This window comes from Zophobas morio, unplaced genomic scaffold (genome assembly GCF_036711695.1).
Source record: "Zophobas morio isolate AGI-343-1 ecotype UQ-CSIRO unplaced genomic scaffold, CSIRO_AGI_Zmor_V1 ptg000023l, whole genome shotgun sequence".
In the NCBI taxonomy this organism is placed as follows: domain Eukaryota; kingdom Metazoa; phylum Arthropoda; class Insecta; order Coleoptera; family Tenebrionidae; genus Zophobas; species Zophobas morio.
This window is the reverse complement of record NW_026972128.1, coordinates 11278125-11295580: the sequence shown is the minus strand read 5'-3', so window position 1 is coordinate 11295580 and position 17456 is coordinate 11278125. Positions and strand designations below refer to the sequence as shown.

At 31.5% G+C, this 17456-nt stretch overlaps 2 protein-coding genes across 5 annotated transcripts in view; one reads left to right on the top strand and one right to left on the bottom strand.

Annotated features, from left to right (window-relative positions):
• The window catches only part of Trpm (Transient receptor potential cation channel, subfamily M), a 111975-nt gene extending 107556 nt beyond the window's left edge, over nucleotides 1–4419 (top strand). For all 4 annotated transcript variants that reach the window (XM_064062450.1, XM_064062446.1, XM_064062449.1 and 1 more), the window contains one exon: nucleotides 1398–4419. In XM_064062450.1, coding sequence (XP_063918520.1) covers nucleotides 1398–1594 — 197 coding nt within the window. In that variant the 3' untranslated portion in view covers nucleotides 1595–4419. The remainder of the gene's footprint in view (nucleotides 1–1397) is intronic.
• Nucleotides 4420–4462: 43 nt separating this feature from the next.
• On the bottom strand, nucleotides 4463–17376 carry LOC135133907 (enhancer of mRNA-decapping protein 3). The gene is made up of 5 exons (XM_064062455.1): nucleotides 17222–17376; nucleotides 16749–17182; nucleotides 16225–16689; nucleotides 15877–16176; nucleotides 4463–5380 (listed from the first exon to the last, which is right to left on the bottom strand). The coding sequence occupies exons 1-5, from the start codon at nucleotides 17309–17311 to the stop codon at nucleotides 4906–4908; spliced, it is 1764 nt and encodes a 587-aa protein (XP_063918525.1). The 5' UTR covers nucleotides 17312–17376; the 3' UTR covers nucleotides 4463–4905.
• Nucleotides 17377–17456: the final 80 nt, after the last annotated feature.

The window sequence follows — 17456 nt, the reverse complement described above, 5'->3', positions numbered from 1 at the left end:
TTATTGCAGTTTAGTTTGACAGTTACAATTTTAAAAGTAAATTTCATAACCCACTAGAGGACTTTTTTCGATCATATGGTATATGTATTATTAAATAGTACACAAGTGGTCCATATTTCTGTAGTTTATCTTTATAAACAAAAAGGTTGAAAGGGGGGTAGGTTTTAGATGCAACACCCTGTACATAACAAAACAACAAGAACAAAATTTTGACGGTAGTGTTTTGGCCTTCACTTTAATTTCAAATTTGGAGTCCCCTGAGTGAAAGAGAAAAAAAAAATAAAAATTTAAACTTAAACCAAGATGCGACATTAAGGATCCATTGAATCAATAAAAAAATAATTTGGTGCACTACAAAGTACACACGCGCGACACGGAACAAATTTGAAAAATGTCACCTGAGTACAAATCTGTCCGCGATTGATGCACCTACTTGTAAGGATGTAAGGTTTGCAACAAATGAATAAATGAATTTAATAATTTAGAAATTCCCCAATAAAAAAAATTCAAACCAAATTCATAATAAACTTTTCAAGACGTTACGTTACTGGTTCGATGTAAATTCTCCTTTCCCAGGTGTTCCAGCTCCACCAACCTTAATCTGTCTTGAAGAATTATTGATTCTAAACGGCTGGAAACATCAGATATATTCACCTAAGGGATACCTTTATAAAGTAGAACATTTTTCAATTCGACCCCAATTTTTGCAGCCATATAATTTCATTGTCTCCTTCCTTAGCTGATCATCGGTCGATCTGAAAAAAATTACAAAAAAAGCTTAAACATTGTCCGCGGATATGGTTGAAGCACACGACGTTTTTGCCATTTTCGACGAAGCAAATGTTAATTTCAAAAATTTCTAAACGTTGTAAAGATTCATATTCCAAAAGGAAAACAACAGAGTAGACACACTTGCAAGGAGAAATTTGTTTAAATTTAAGAAATTAATCTCTAACTTTTCGAGAAGATAGAACGAAAGAAGTTCTGAAAACTTTCAGATTGTTGGTGTAAAAATTGTTCACACTTCAGAACTGAGGGATAAGGTAGCATCCAACGATCAGCTAAGGATTTATGACTTTACGAAACTGCAATAAGTATAAATCTCTAGACAAATTTGGAAATATTTAAGAGTAGGAATAGGGTGTATAATGCAAGTTCTGATCTCATCCTCCCTTCCCCCTTCTTCCTCTTCTGGAAGAAGAAATAATATCGGATATACTTTAATTGTTTGGTTTTAAATATTAATAGAAGAAGAAAGAACTATTTTAATTATATTAGATGAACACACTTATTCACGTAGTGTATGTCTTCATGTTATCCACTTTCTAGCTCCCTTAAAGCCTCGCGGAGTATTTCTCGTCTATGTGTGATATTGTAATAAATAATTGTGATTCCAGGTAACGATTCGGCCGAACCTGGAGACCGCCAAGATTCTGTTGAATCCACTGACATGGCAACAGCTCTTTTGAACCAACTAGCTATGCCTCAAAGACCCTCAATAGTCATGGACTCGTCACAGCTACCTATCCAAAGAGAAGTTCAAAAGGCTGATTCTACAAATAGTCTTCATATGCAATCGGAGACTATGTGTTAATTCTATTCGTCTTTCGGTGTCTTTCTTCACGTAAACTTCACTCTAAATAGCGAATGGTCACGCGTAAGGTATTCATATCACTACTGCACTTTCTTTTGTACTGTTTGCCTACTTGTAATAACAATTTTATAATGGTATATACACTGTGTCCAACTCATTGTACGTAAGGCAACGTAGAGTCAAGCAGGAGTAGATTGTAGGCTAGTAAAAAACCAGTAAAAATTCGTAACAATGAAATTGGGTGCATTAAATCCAGTGCTAAAAAAAATTTGTAGACACTAATAATTTTCAATGTTCTTATTTTTTTTTATCGTTCCTGACCTATTATTTGCCAAAGATATTAACTTTGATAAACTCTGAATTTATTAATGTAATTATTTTAAATTGTACAGATAATCCCGATCTTCCTAAATAATGTAAACAATAATGTGAATTTTTAATTTGTGAAACTCATTTGCTAAAAATTGTGATCATTTGCACTGAATGAAACAGCATCTCAGTAAAATTATGTCATTTTGTCTATTTAACCAGTGCAAATGTTCAGTAGCGGCATTTAAGTAGTGTGTTCTGGTTAATACTTCAGAACTTTTAAATGTGTTTGTGTTCCGTAGATAATTCCATTAAACTTAGCTTAGTTACAATTATCCAAAATTATTCGTATTAGTAGTTATAGTGCTTAGTTGACCTTAGAATTCAAATTTCTTGTGAAACGATTAACACATTGGATTTAGAAAGTTATACACAAATCGCACTTTTTTTAATTTTAATGACAAACCAACCGGGTGAAAACTTGGCTACTTTTTACAAAGTATACACAATTTTGTTGTATAAATTTACGTACAAGTCATGCAGCTAATTTTATCGATATTTCATTAATGTAAAACTAGCGTTTTTTTTTTTTAATTACTACTACAAAAAAGTAGTATGTCGTAAAGATTATTTTATAGATAAAACAGATAGATAATGCTACAATTTTAATTTATAACATTCTAAAATTAATTTTAATATTACCAGTAATACAATATCTCGTATCTGACAGTCTTTCAAAAAACGGTACAGTTGGGAGCACGAAATATTTTATGCGTTAATTTTCCTAGTTTAATTGTATAAAAAGTCAGGCGTACATGGATGTAAGTAATTAGCCAACTGAGATAACTAGAAGCATTAACTATGCCGTGCTCCCAGTTGTACCAGCAATACCTCCAACATCTTAACCTAACTTTTCACTTGATAGTGAAGCTTGATAATTGAATTTCAATTATTCGTCAATTTGTTGTTTGAATATATATAGTGTATTTTGCAATTTCTGATTTCTAAAAACTTTCTTTATTTCCCACTGAAACAATTGTAGTTTCCCGGCTATTGTAACATTACAAAATTTAAATTCGTGTTAATATAATTTCTGGTTAAACCGAAAAAGGCACTGCCAATTTTATCACACACTTAAAATACCTTTTTAATCGCTTTACATATTTTTTTATGTACAAAGTCTTGAGTAACGTGAACGTTCTCGATTAAAATGATCCAGCCTATATTTATAAGCAGAGTTAAAAATAAGTGTTGTTCTAAGAATTGTAAATACTTGAATTAACGAGTTGTAAATTAGTTCAGCGTTCGAAGTTAACTCAATACTGCAGAATTAATTAATTTAAAATAAATAATTTAATTGTTAAATTAATTAATGAACATGAAACTAAATGAATTAAGATCACGCCTGTTTCGTTATCAAGTTAAATTCGATTAATTTTTTTATCACGGGACGTGCAACCTTAAAAAGGATGTTTGCAACCATTTTTTATTTCTTCTCAATGGTAGGTAGCTATGGCATTCTTATAATTTTCATGATAAATTATAAAAATGTCATTAACTACAGTTAACACCCTAAAGCAAATACTTCTAAATGCATTGTGTTGTTAATCGTTTTTCATAATTAAAATTTCAAGAGTAAAAAAACACCAAGTAATCGGAAATTATATTTTTGCTAACAATTAGATAGAAACTAAAGAAAAATGAGTATCACTCATTCATCTCATCTCTTTTCTTTTCTTGTGAAATATTAGTTATTATATATTCAAACGATTTCACTCGTGTATTAATTTTTTTTCTCTTTAATAAACATGATAAATAATTCAGAATTTCGCAAGGATTGAAATTGTAGGAACTGGGGTCAACTGTGCTTCAACTAAGTAACTTTTATTCTCATGATTGTGATATTTTAAAAAATCTAGATTTCTTTAATTTAAACGAACTTTCGTAAATACAATCGACAATATCAATAGTCGCAACTAAAATATAAAATTTCCCTTGAGAACGTTCTTACCATTTATCAGACCAAATAAACTTCACGCAGTCGATTTTATATTTAAGATGCGACGCTGTAGTCTTTAAAGGTGTAAAAACTTTTGTTTCTTGGAATCTGTACATAGAGATGGGGAGTAATTTTATAATGTAAATCTATGGAACAATCAAAATCCCCGATCTTTTTTAACCGAGGTTTGTACATACAGTCATTGATATTATCAGTAGCTCAAAATGTAGTGCTCAAATTTGGTGATTACAGCAATATTTTTTATTTTTAAACTCTAGTGTGTCTCCTGTAATTCTAAGAACTATCTGTGTAATAATGCGTAACAACCCCATAAAATTAATAATGTAGTCAAGAGTTTTTAACCTACGTCTATGTTTAAGAAAATAAACACAGATTTTTTTAAGAACATATCAGCGTTATATAAATAACTGGAATTTTACGATTGTGTAAGTTTATGTTACCAAAAACTGTAATTGTTTGTTTGACAAGTCACACAAAATAAACGAAGTGGTGTTAATCTATTTTTTTTTTATTACCTAGGTTAGAAATAACATACGTGCTTCGCAAAATTCAACTTTATTTTATGCTGCAGCATTACAAACAGGATAAAATTAAAATATGAAAAAAAAAGTAATTAATTGCCAATGTACTGATTCAAACTTTAAAATAAAATATGAATTCAAAAAATGCTTACACCATTTTCCTTATCACAATATATATAAAATATTGGCCAATTGCATTGCATTATAATTTCACTTATAATGTTCAATAAAAGTACACATGTATTAAAAATATATTTTTGTATACTGAAAATTTCAATGTTTTTCATAAATAATTGGAATGTCAATACAAAAAAAATGGTATATGGTGCATACCACTATCAATTTTGTCATCCATAAATAAATATATATATAAAAAAACTTACATCACTGGCTTCACTTACGCAAATACGTTTTTCGGTCAAGAATTAAAAATTTCTGATGCAGTTCTTCTGAAAACAGATTCAGTCATCCTTTGGATGCAAAGGTATAACAAATTTTGGGCCAAAAGGCGACTTGTACTTAATCCCAACTTCAGTAAAAATGTCAACTGGGAATCCCAAATTACATAAATATAATTTTCCATTTTTTGACGAATGAGGTAGAGGTAAGACGGGTAGTAACGAGAACTTTGGTGTAATTCCCGGAATACCCACGGAAGGAGGATCCAGAGCCAAAATTGGAGCTCTGTTTCTCGTCGCCCAATCGCACAGATCTGGGTAACTTTTTGGATTCTCCGTATCTTCGCATAATGCCACTATGATTAAATCCGCGAAATTTGGCAAGTTCGATACAGAGTAAACCACTTGGTTTTTCGTAAGTATATAAAGTGATAACTCTTTTTTTATTACCGCTACTTCTGAAGACACAATGTAGACTATCGTGTGGACCCCGTGACTGGCCAGGTGTCGGGCAGCGTTGATCCCCATTGCTCCCTGCCTAAAACATGAATTTGGTTGAATAGGATTTGAAGTCAGGGTTGATTTTATTTGTATTAAATTACAATGAGATTAAAAAAGTTGCTCCCTTGTTGCACTTCTATCAAATTCGCACCATCACTACCATCAATAGTCAACGGTGGACCCTTTATTGGCACTAATGCCAACAACGTTGTATTTCGTGACTAATGAAAATCATCAATTCTTACGAGTTGTTATGAATCGTTTGAACTTCCTATACGGTTGGATGTTCAGGGTCTAAATGGTGATGTGTTTTCATTAGCTTTAAATGAAGTTAGAGACACCTTAAGTCTGGGAGACAAGTATGGGTTACGGTTACGGGTCTTATTAGGGTGTGTGGTTTCCACCTCAACTAAATTAACACTCATTTGCTTACTAAGCTTGGGTATAAGCGCATATCTTTATGAGTGGAAGAAGGACAGTATCCTATTTTATATCGTCCTTCCACGATGGTACTTTTCTATATATGTGAACAAAAACTCAATTATCTCAAAGAGGATATGAACCAGATTTCTTATTTATGTATGAGAAATTAATAGAGGATTAGAGATTAAGCAATGACCGGGACGGCCTTCGATACTTTTTAATATCTACGACCTTGACTTTTAACATTGATACCAATGTTTTTTGCGATACGTTAGTTTCTTTTTCTTTTATCTGGTTCTGAACATCTAACAGCAGAAACCAAACTAAATCCTGATAATTTTTATAATTTTTTAAAGATACACTTTTCATTGTAAAATGCGTAGCATATAATGAAAAAAAAAAAAAAAACAGGTACCCCAGATAAAACTGCGCAGCCTTTATATCTTGAAAATGGATCGAAATATTGAAAGTTTGTAAACGCCATTGTTTTTAGCTTGTTGGGGAAGCTTAAATTACCACATCCTATTTGTTAAGAGTTGTGGAAGACAGTGGTTAAAATTTTGTATAAGAGAAAAAAGGAGGGCCACGGATTTCCTGCCTTTGCTCGTAAAAGTTATGATACTATGTGATTTTTTTGCGAAAATTTCAAAGCGGTTTCATACACCACAAGTGTATTTAAATAATTTTGATGTAGAAACGTTTTAGATGACGTTATCAAATTATTTGTGAAGATAATTAGCCAAAGTTTGGTTAGCGTTTCACCATCCACATGATATTCATAGTGTTCGTACAAAATTTAACACAATCGGTCCAGTACTTTCGGAGATATTCTGTCTAATGAAAATCGATACAGACGAGGGACAGAAGAAAACGGAAGATCTATTTTTTCTTACTCTAGACATGTTAAAACGTCGAGAAAACATTAAAAAGCCATTCGCCGGATAGATCCTATTATTACAATACTTTTCTTAGCTTATGCTCGGGAAGTAAAAAATGCTTGAATTATTCGTAGCCTGTACTTGACTACGATTCTATACATTTTTACCTTTACTGTATAAAATTGATTAAAAGTAACATATTTTCGAAATCAGCTAAATATTAATCAGAAATGAATCGCGATTTTCCAATGTATTCTTGTTTGGCTTTCCTTTTGACTTTTCAAACTTCAACACATAATGCACGTTTAACGCTTCGGGCACAATTTCCACGGGTTATCATAAATGTTTTTAAGGACAATTACAAAGTATTCACATTAACATTTCGTGAGAAATATCCTGAATTCCATCTTCCAATAATTTCCTATTTTAAATTCATTTGGAGTTGGCGTATTTTTAATGTTTTATTTTTATAATAATTGTCTTTATGCACATACAACTACAGGGTGTCTCTTTTATTTGATACAACCTCTGTAACTTTTTTATTCTTAGCGATAAACCTGTAGTTCTTTGAGCAAACTTATATCATTTTAAAAGATCTATGTAATGGCAACTTCACATTTTAATTATCATGTCCGGTAGAACCGAAAATGACGTCAACTTTGTCTATTTTTTTTATCAAAAGCAATCACTATTCTAAAATTAATACTTAAAAAGTTATTCAATAAAATAGACGAAAAATTCATATTTATTGATGACAATCTAGTTTAGTAGCTTGAAAAATTGACACTCATATCATTTATTCACATAAGTGATCTTTTAAAATGATACAAATTTGCTCAAACAACTATATGTGTATCTTTAAAAATAAAAAAGTTACAGGGGTTGTATCAAATAAAAGAAACACTTGATATAGGTGTACATACAATAAATAAAATTTGCAACAATCTTCCTTCTCCCCTAAGAAATAGTCAATCAGCTTTTTATTTAAACGTGAATTAAAATAGTATTTAATGAAATAAAGCTTTTATTGCTTTATGTACATATACCGGGTGTCTGGAAAATGGCGGATTAACTCTTCATGACTTATGTTATGTACGGGGGTTTCGGGCGTCCCAAAAAATAATAAAAAAATTATTTATGATGCGTGAATAGTGAATATCTCAGGCTTACTTTCTGAATTCTTAGTAATGACGCTGACCGAAATCCACCTTTTATTTTTTTTTAGGCCAAAACCATAACAACCAGTATTCATTAATCGTTATAAACAAAAACAAAACCAACAAAAGAAAAATTCATTAAAGCATAACCAACTAAACACTACAGAAGATGTTCAAAATTCCTGCCTTGCGCATATAAATAAGTAAGCTAGAAATGTTTCCCAATTTTGATTATTTTTTCTAAAAGTTAGTCAGCAATACTTGATAAGATAAAACTGATTTTGGCAAATGACATACCCTCTAAGAAAAGACAGGGCGGGTGGGCGGGGCTAGTACCTGCTAAGATAAGACTGATTTTGGCAAATGACATTATCTAAGAAAGTAGAGGGCGGATGGGTGGGGCTAGTATCTGCTAACATTTGACTATTTTAGCAAATGACGTATCCTCTAAGAAATTTAATTAAATTATTGTCAGAAAAGACACTAGATGCTCCAAAGTACTCATACCTAGAACCTCAAAACTGTTTTAAATTTTCAAAAAAAAAAAAACGAGGTCCCAAAAACAGGCCAAGTCAGAATTTTCCAAAAATAGAACACCAAAGTCCCCCAAAATTCTTTTAAATAATTTACAAAAAAAAATCTCCATGGGCTACCAAAATAACACACCATGGGCATTCAAGAGTCTACCAAATTAAAAAAAAACACTGCGGCACTCGAGACTTTTTCAAATTCGTAAAAAATAACACTAAAAGCTCAAAAGATTTTTTCAAGTTCATCCAGTAACAAACCACCAGATTCCTTTAAATTTATATCCGAAAAGAAAACACCAGGGGACCTAAAAATTAACTGCGAACATTTTAAACGTACAGTTTTCAAAACTTTGACAATTTTTGATACGTCACAACAGTTTTAACTTAAGGCTCTACCACACCTCAAGAAAATTTCTATTTTAAAAGATATGCAACTTGTAAAACACCCATGCTACCTCGTTATGACAGCTGCCACTCATCTCTAAGGGTTAAAATCGTTTACTTCGTTTACAATAAGTAGGTAACTAGTTTTATTACTGCTATTGTCAGCGGGGGAAGTGTATCCCAGCTTGCAGGTAGAGCAGAGTAAGGAACTAAAATATTTATCTACTATGAAAGAAAACAAACAATATTTCTTAACTTACGTTCGAGAAGTAAAAACGCAAAAACACGTCTACTGGTATATAAAAATTGCCATTTTGTAATATTAGTTTCAAAAGTTTTGAGCGATATTTGACAGGTGTATGACGTCATCGATAATTTTTTAAATAGCACCTCCTACCTTTTTTTAGCATAAAGTCCCTTGAAAGAGAATTTTTGATATGCGGTTTAACCTAATTTACTGTCATAAGAAAAGAAAAAAGCCAAATGTGTGTTTTAAAATAAATTAATAAAATCATTGTCAGAGACTGTTGAGATCTTTACTCGCAATACACACAACAAAAAAATGCTTGTTCATATATATAATTCCGACCATAATTCTTCCTCTTATTTTTAAATTCCTGTTTCCATAAAAATTCGTACGTGTTGGGCATATTCTGTAAGTAGGTAGAAAAGTAAAATTAAATTTCCAAGAATATTTTATTGTAGGTAGGAAGGTTCGTTATTGTGAGTATTTCTTAGTAATCTTGGAATTTTTCAACCCGAAATCTTAAAAATTTAGGTAGGTACATACCTAGTTACCTCTCGGAATGTATTTTGAATGAAGGTGGAAGGTTATTTCAACAGAACTTCTCTCGCCTCTGCAATACAATAAAACAAACCCAGCTTTTTCGAAAAATTATAAAATTTGATTATGCGAATTTAATTTTTTTTATGAGAACCCGGATATGTTAAAATTTTGTCCAAAAATTCTAGATGTCTAGGGTGAAAATTCTACACGGATTTACACACCACAAGTGCAGGAGTATCTAATTTTATCAAATTTAAAAAACTTTGTATTATAAATTTTGGAGATGACGTCATCCCATTGGTGGTGGAGATGATTTGCCAAATTTTAGTTAGCGTTTAACCATGTACATGATATTTCTAATATACATACAAAATATGGCAATAATCGATCCAGTAGTTTCGAAGAACACTTGTCTAATAAAAAATCGATACAGACTCCAGACAGACAGATAGACAGATAAACAGACAGACAGACAGACATACGGAAACGGGAGACCACTTTTTTCGTACTCTAGAGGTCATGACACGTCGAGAAATTAGTACTGGACATAGAATTGTTGACATAGGCCACTTATTAACAACACTGAAATCAATCAGTCATATTATGTTGGGTTGCACTTTAGATAATATTGAAATAACTGATGAAAATTGTTATGGTTTAAAAAGTGTTTTCTACTACAAATGTAATATGTACGGAATATTAGGTAATTTTTGTACAGAACCTGAAAATCATATATACAAAGTCAATTATGCAGCTATTTGCGGAGTTAGATCAACGGTCATAGGTTATTCTCATATTTCAGAATTTTGTTCAGATCTAGATATCCCTCAAAAACCCCAGGCGACATATCGTAATCGCATTCATTAATTTTTTTGAGTCACCCTGTATATGCAAATCCAAAAAATATGAATGGAGTGATAGATCACAAGTACAGGCTCATCATATTTTGTACATTTTAGATATGATTTATTCCACAAACTTTTGAGCTGACGTCATCAAGTTTTTGGAGGGGATAAGCAAATATATTTTGACTAAACATTTATTATGCTCTTTATGACCTTAAAACATCTGCAAGATTTCAGAGCATTCGGTTTTGTAGTTCCTGATTAAATCAATAAAATATATTTACGCATTCATTAATTTTTTTGAGTCACCCTGTATATGCAAATCCAAAAAATATGAATGGAGTGATAGATCACAAGTACAGACTCATCATATTTTGTACATTTTAGATATGATTTATTCCACAAACTTTTGAGCTGACGTCATCAAGTTTTTGGAGGGGATAAGCAAATATTTTTTGACAAAAGATTTATGATGTTCTTTATAGCCTTAAAACATCTGCAACATTTCAAAGCATTCTGGTTAGCAGATTAAAAATTAAATTTCAAAATGTTGTTTTATAATTTTGATTTTTTTTTCCAAAAATCTGGACATTTCGGGTGAAAAGTCGATTCAGAGTTGTAAACTACATGTGTAGGACTATGTTATTTTATACAATTGAAAACCCATTTACTATGTACAATTTTGAAGTGACGTCATCGCATTAGTGGTGGGGATGATTAGACAAATTTTGGTTAGCGTTTTACCATCTACATGATATTCTTAATATAAGTACAAAATTTCACAACAATCGGTCGAGTACTTTCAGAGATTATCTGTCTAATAAAATCCGGGACAACAGACGGACAGACGGACGGACAGACGGACAGACAGACGGAAATGGGAGACCTATTTCTTCGTCTTCTAGGGGTCATGAAAGATCGAGAAAACGTAAAAGTAGAGAGTCGGCCGACGGACTCGATTACAATACTTCCTTTGCTTACGCTCGGGAAGTAAAAAATACTTTATGTAGGACTCAAAAGCAAACTTTGTAGTTTCTGTAAAATCTATATGAAACAGAAAAAAGAAATTCCAACACATACCTGTTTTAAAAACTGGGAGCAAACATCTATGTCCATGAAAGCTTCAATTATCTTAGAGGGATTTACTTTAGATACTTTTTAGGAGAATTATAGGCGACGAGGATAGTAGCGTATTAAAAAAAGTTCGGGCTGCAAAACCAAATGATGCATATTATTTTATAGTAAAAATTGAATGTAGAAATCACATACTTCGTAATTATTGTTCCAAAATTCGAGAAATAGTTAAAACAACGAAAGCAGATATTAAAAATGTTTTTAAAAATAGTATTCTAAAATTTAGAACAGCTATTATAAGTGCTATTAAATTTAGCAAAAATGAGCCTCTTCCTTCTTTTCCAGCATATATTTGGCAATCACGAACAATGTGCAAGTTATTTTTGTCATAAAAGTGGACAGTCAAATGATATTTTAATTTCTACTTTCGCAAATGGTGTTTTATACGAACCTTACAAACAAGTTTTAAATAGAATTGCAACTTTGTCGTCTAGTTTACTTTTTGATATTGAGAACAATGCTGTGGAATGCTACAATTTTGTCGTTAATAAATTTGTGGGAGGAAAAAGAATAAGTTTTCAAGTTTTTCTGCACGAGGATCGTATCAAGGGTGATGCTTTCCTGCGGCAATAAGTTATAATAATAAGGGTACGTTCCTAATTCCGTTATTCAAAAAAAAAATTGGGGAGGCCAATGTTAGTATACGAAGGCGTTTGTGGAACAAAAATTGAAAAAAACAAAAACGATTAATAAAACTAAAATTTCTATTAAAAAATTGCGTATCCGAAGTCTGGATTCCGGTAAAAATAATATCGTCAACGATGAACAAACGAAAACGAAGTGTATGAAAGAAAAAAATCGGATTTATTAATAAAGCTGTCACAGAGTAACGTAAACGCTATTGAAAAAGGTACTTGTGGTCAGCGAATGTGTAGGGAATGGAGTAAAGAAAGGACAAAATGAGAGACGGAATTAACATCGCAAATACCGTTAAAAGTATTGTGCATTCCGATAAAACTTTATGAAAAAATTGCCCAAGTCTATACAATTTGCTATTGACAATGAAAAAAAGGCCAAAGAAAAATTTGAAGCTCTAACAAATTTGAAAAAAATTTTTAGGAGCTTCTCCAGATGGGTTAATAAATTCTAATTCAATTGCAGAGATTAAATGTTCATATGCGGCTTGCAGTAAAAATATTAAAGAGCTATTAAAAATAAAATCATTAATTTATTGTTCAATAAATGCAGTTATTACAATTACCTAGTTTGAGCCCGAACCACAACTATAGGTATGTATCAGGTATAACAGGGTCCAGTGCATATAACTAAAAGATATATATATCCTTCTTAATGCTATTGTCAGGTACTTCAAAGGGTGGTCAAATAAGCTTAAGGTATTTAAAAGGTGCTCTATTGTGTGGGCCATAAATTACAGCTTACAGCTTCAGCTAATATTTTGGGTTGCCTAACTTACCAAAATTTGCCCAAAATGCTTTGCAGTTTTTTTACAATAACTAAAAGAAGTAAAATTTTAACAGAAAACGAAGACTGGCGCCTAAAGTAGAAAAAAATTCTCTATCACCTCGATATTTTTTAAAAGCACACCGAGTTATAGTTTTCGCTAAAAATCCGCTGGGGTTTTACGCACTTTATTTTTTATTTTAAAAACTGCTACGTTTTTTAAAAAATACAAGACGCTTCCTTAAAGATTTTTATGTCATTAGCACGCACATGTTTCGCCCTGCTCTTCAACTGTTAAAATAAAGGCGCAAAATGGGTTGGCGTTTTGCCTTGTTTTGGCATCTTTTAATGACTGTGTGGCGGAGCCTTAACTTTATCAAATTATTACAAAAAGAACATATAGTCCAGTCATTTTAGGATAAAAAAGGGATCAATCTCGGAATGAGAGATAATAAGCTGAATTTTTGTATATACCTTAATTTTGGCGTTTTAAAAGTTGTGTCAAAAGTCTCATAAAATCTCGTGTCTGCGTCGTAAGTTATTCAAGGTCAAAGATGAAGAAAAACAGTTTTTTGCGATTATCTCGGCTTCTATTGCTCCAGTGATGTTAACATCTATTATCATAATTGTAGAGCACAAAATTTGGTACAAATTTCATTTGAAACATTTTTTCATGCGCTCAATCGTTTTTGAGATAGAGAGCAGTGAGCTTGCAGCGCTCATCCATACGTACTGTATTGCAATCAACCGTGAATATCTATGAATACTACCTTGAATTTTGAAAAATTTGTATTATTTATCAATTAATACATTGTATTTAAACATTTTACATATTTTCAACATATTCATTGAATAATACTTACCTACTTTGTGTAATTAAAAACGCATTTAATGAACTATTTATTGTATATCTCAATTTATTTATATCTTTAAAATGTGTAAGGTTTTAAATACTTATTTTTCTATCATGATTATAACTGGAAGGTCTGGAAACAACGATTCAGGGCACCGAAGATGATAACGATGAAACAGAAATTCCCGAACGTCCAGAAGATGACGGTGAAGAAGAAGAAAATTAATACTTTTGTTCTTTAAATTATTAAAGATTTCTAGATTTTCACCGCAATTCCATTTCAATCGTAAGAAATGTACAGGTACTGAACAAAGATAAAATTAAAATACATTAACTCGTTTTACTTCCTTAAACTTTTACTTTGAAAAAATTAATATAACTTTGAGATATATAATAATATAACAGGTATAATATATTATCTAATATATAAAAACTTACACATTTGAAAGATAAAGTACTTAATTATTTTTCTACTTAAAATCTACTTTCAATAAATTAAGATATACATACAATAAGTATTTCATTTAAAGAGTTTTTAATTCCACAAAGCAGGTAAGTATCATTATCATTAAATGAATGTATTGAAAATATGTAAAATGTTATTAAATGCAATGTATTAACTGATAAATAATACAAATTATTCAAAATTAAAGGTAGTATTCACAGATATTCACGGTTGATTGCATTACAGTACGTATGGATGAGCGCTGCGGGCTCACTGCCCTCTATCTCAAAAACGATTGAGCGCATGAAAAAATGTTTCAAATAAAATTTGTCCCAAATTTTGTGCTCTACAATTATGATAATAGATGTTAACATCATTGGAGCAATAGAAACCGAGATAATCACAAAAAACTGTTTTTCTTCACCTTTGACCTTGAATAACTTGCGACGCAGACACGAGATTTTATGAGACTTTTGAGACAACTTTTAGAACGCTAAAATGAAGGTATATACGAAAATTCAGCTTATTATCTCTCATTCCGAGGTTGATCGCTAATTTGACTGGACTAATAACCATATCTTTGTACAGCCTAACTGAAATGGTAATTAAACATGGTCATGGGCGAGAAACATATTAACTAAAAGTCTTTTTAGTTATTGTGATAACGAATAGTTGTTAAACGTAGCAAAAGAACCAATTTTAACATCATTATAACTCCACTAAAATGTGAGAATGAAGTTTTTTACTATTTTTCCCAGACTCACCAATTGATTGATAAGAGCGTAGCGGAGAGTTAACCAGGTATATACACGGTGAGTCACTAAGCACACAGCTTAGTTTTTTCAAATGGAACAACCTATATACTTTTACATTATCTAATTGACCTCTTGTTAGGCTTTCCCACAACTTATTTTTAAAATTCCACTGAGATGTTACCACGTTATTCCAGTTTTCGAAATTTTTTAGCAATGGAAGGGTTCACCACAAAATCGCAGTAGGATTATTTTTAAAATCTGTGATACAATATCTTGTGGAAAGATGAATAAAGGTACGCGCTAAATAAAATTGAGTCTTATTATACGAGTGTTTATAAAAATATTTACATTATTACAATTTTCGAATATCCATATTTCAGTTTTTTTTAAATAGAACACCTGGATTTTATTATTGCATCTTAGTCTATTCCTTCTTCTCTCTTTTTTTGAAGTGTTTTCTATTAAAGTTTAAAGTGCAATTTTAATTTTTTTTATTTTAACTCATTTTAGCAAAACCAACTGAACATTATGTATCAGTCACATCTACTAAACGTTTACAATAAACTTACATTTACTTTTGATATACACTAATCTCAGGATATATTGATTTATAATACACAAACGGATTATGTATTTTGTAATAAAAACAGAGATAGTAATGGCAACGTAACGAATTAATACCTATAAGACAAGTTACGTGGAAATCCAAAACATACTTTCGTCTTTATTTAAAAGAACATCTTGGGTCACATATTTATTTTATAAATTTTAGGTAAGTTTGCAACAAGTAACAACCAAATGATGAAAAACCACACAGTAATCTGCGAATTTAATATCTAAAAATAATTCTTCGAGTAGGTATTTAACCTTCTTATTCAAAATATGATCATTTAAAATAATTGTGCACATGTACAAAATAACATAGACATGATAAAACTTACTTGTGCGGTCCACATAATACAACGACGGTAGGAAATTGATGAGAATTATGTGGATTCAATCTGTGTCCTCCACCTAACAACTGAATACAGATTTCAGTTGCGGCTCTGCCTAATAATTCAACCCGTTTATCCCATGTTAATCCAACTCTCTCAGCAACTTCCCATAACTTTTTCCTCAACGATCTCGAAATACTGGGTATAATTAGACCATCATCTGTTACATATTCACAGAAATCTTGTTTAGGCACTATAATCTGCCTATAAGTAGCTGGAGTCGTTGCAATTACATTTTCGTCATGTCTAGAAACAACACATTACATCAAAATAAAAAAAAATGTTAATACACACCTGTATTTGGATGGTTTTTTGTTATCAACATTACGAATCACATCTGGCTTTTGAGAGTTATTTATCTCATCCCAAATGGCTTGCTTATCAAACAAAGCTAAATTCTTTTCAAAGTCAAAATCTTTATTAATCTTGTGATCTAAAGGTGAACCAAAACATTCTTCATCTTTCCAACCCTTAGACCACTTACCCTTTGACTTTTCTCTTTTATTTGGAGTTCCATTTTTAAATGAACTTGATTCATTAAAACTGTAATTATTGTTCTTAGGTTCAATATCTATAGGTTTAGATTTACTATGAGATCCATTCACGTTTGTGTGTTTTGTTGTGGAATTTGTAACGTCTGAGGTGCTCTGGGTACGTCCAGCTCGCTTAGCTATGGGTTTGGCAATTGTAATTGTGCTACTTTGTTGTGGTGAGCTGGACTGTTTATCTATCAATTTTAATTCTTCGATTTCGTTTGCTCTACAACAGGAATTACCAAATTTTATTACATACATTCAGAAAATCAGAAAATCTTTTACCTTATGGTGACTTCATTTTCGGGGCACGGTATGCCGTTACAGAATGCCTTGGTAAGAGTAATTTCTGCAGTAGTGGCTGCGTTAATTTCTCCTTGATACGCTGCATCATCTGCACATTTAATAGAAACCATATAACCCATCCACTGTGCCATTTTTTTTACAAATATTAACAGCACAATCCAACAACTGGTTGCTTCAATATTTAAAATGAGGTTAGGTAACAGTGCGCAGTAGAATTCGTTATTATCTCGTTTTTTGTGTAAATTAACTACACTTGTTAAAAACGCGTACCAAACGTAATAAAAACAAATATTTTCAACAATTATAAACCATCCAACAGCACCTCTCACGTACAGAACGCTTTTCGTAGCTGTTCTATTTTCGGACCGTTTTCTAACGTAATAAATTCTGAACTCTAAAAACCCAAAAATAAACTAAACACAACATGAACTCGCTTACTCTTTCTCACAAACGTTATTTCTCACTGCGGGATCACGTTTCCTCAGTCGACTATCCTTATTTAACTTTAATACCACCACTACAGTTCGATACGCAAGGTACATCGTAGGAGTAGAGGTGGGGTTATCTACAAAACTTTATTTATTTTTGTTTTATTTTGCAAGTTCAATCAACAGAACGAACATTTTTCTGAACCATTATATGTATGATTTCAAAAGTAGGAGCAAAATTTTCACATAGAAAAAGTTT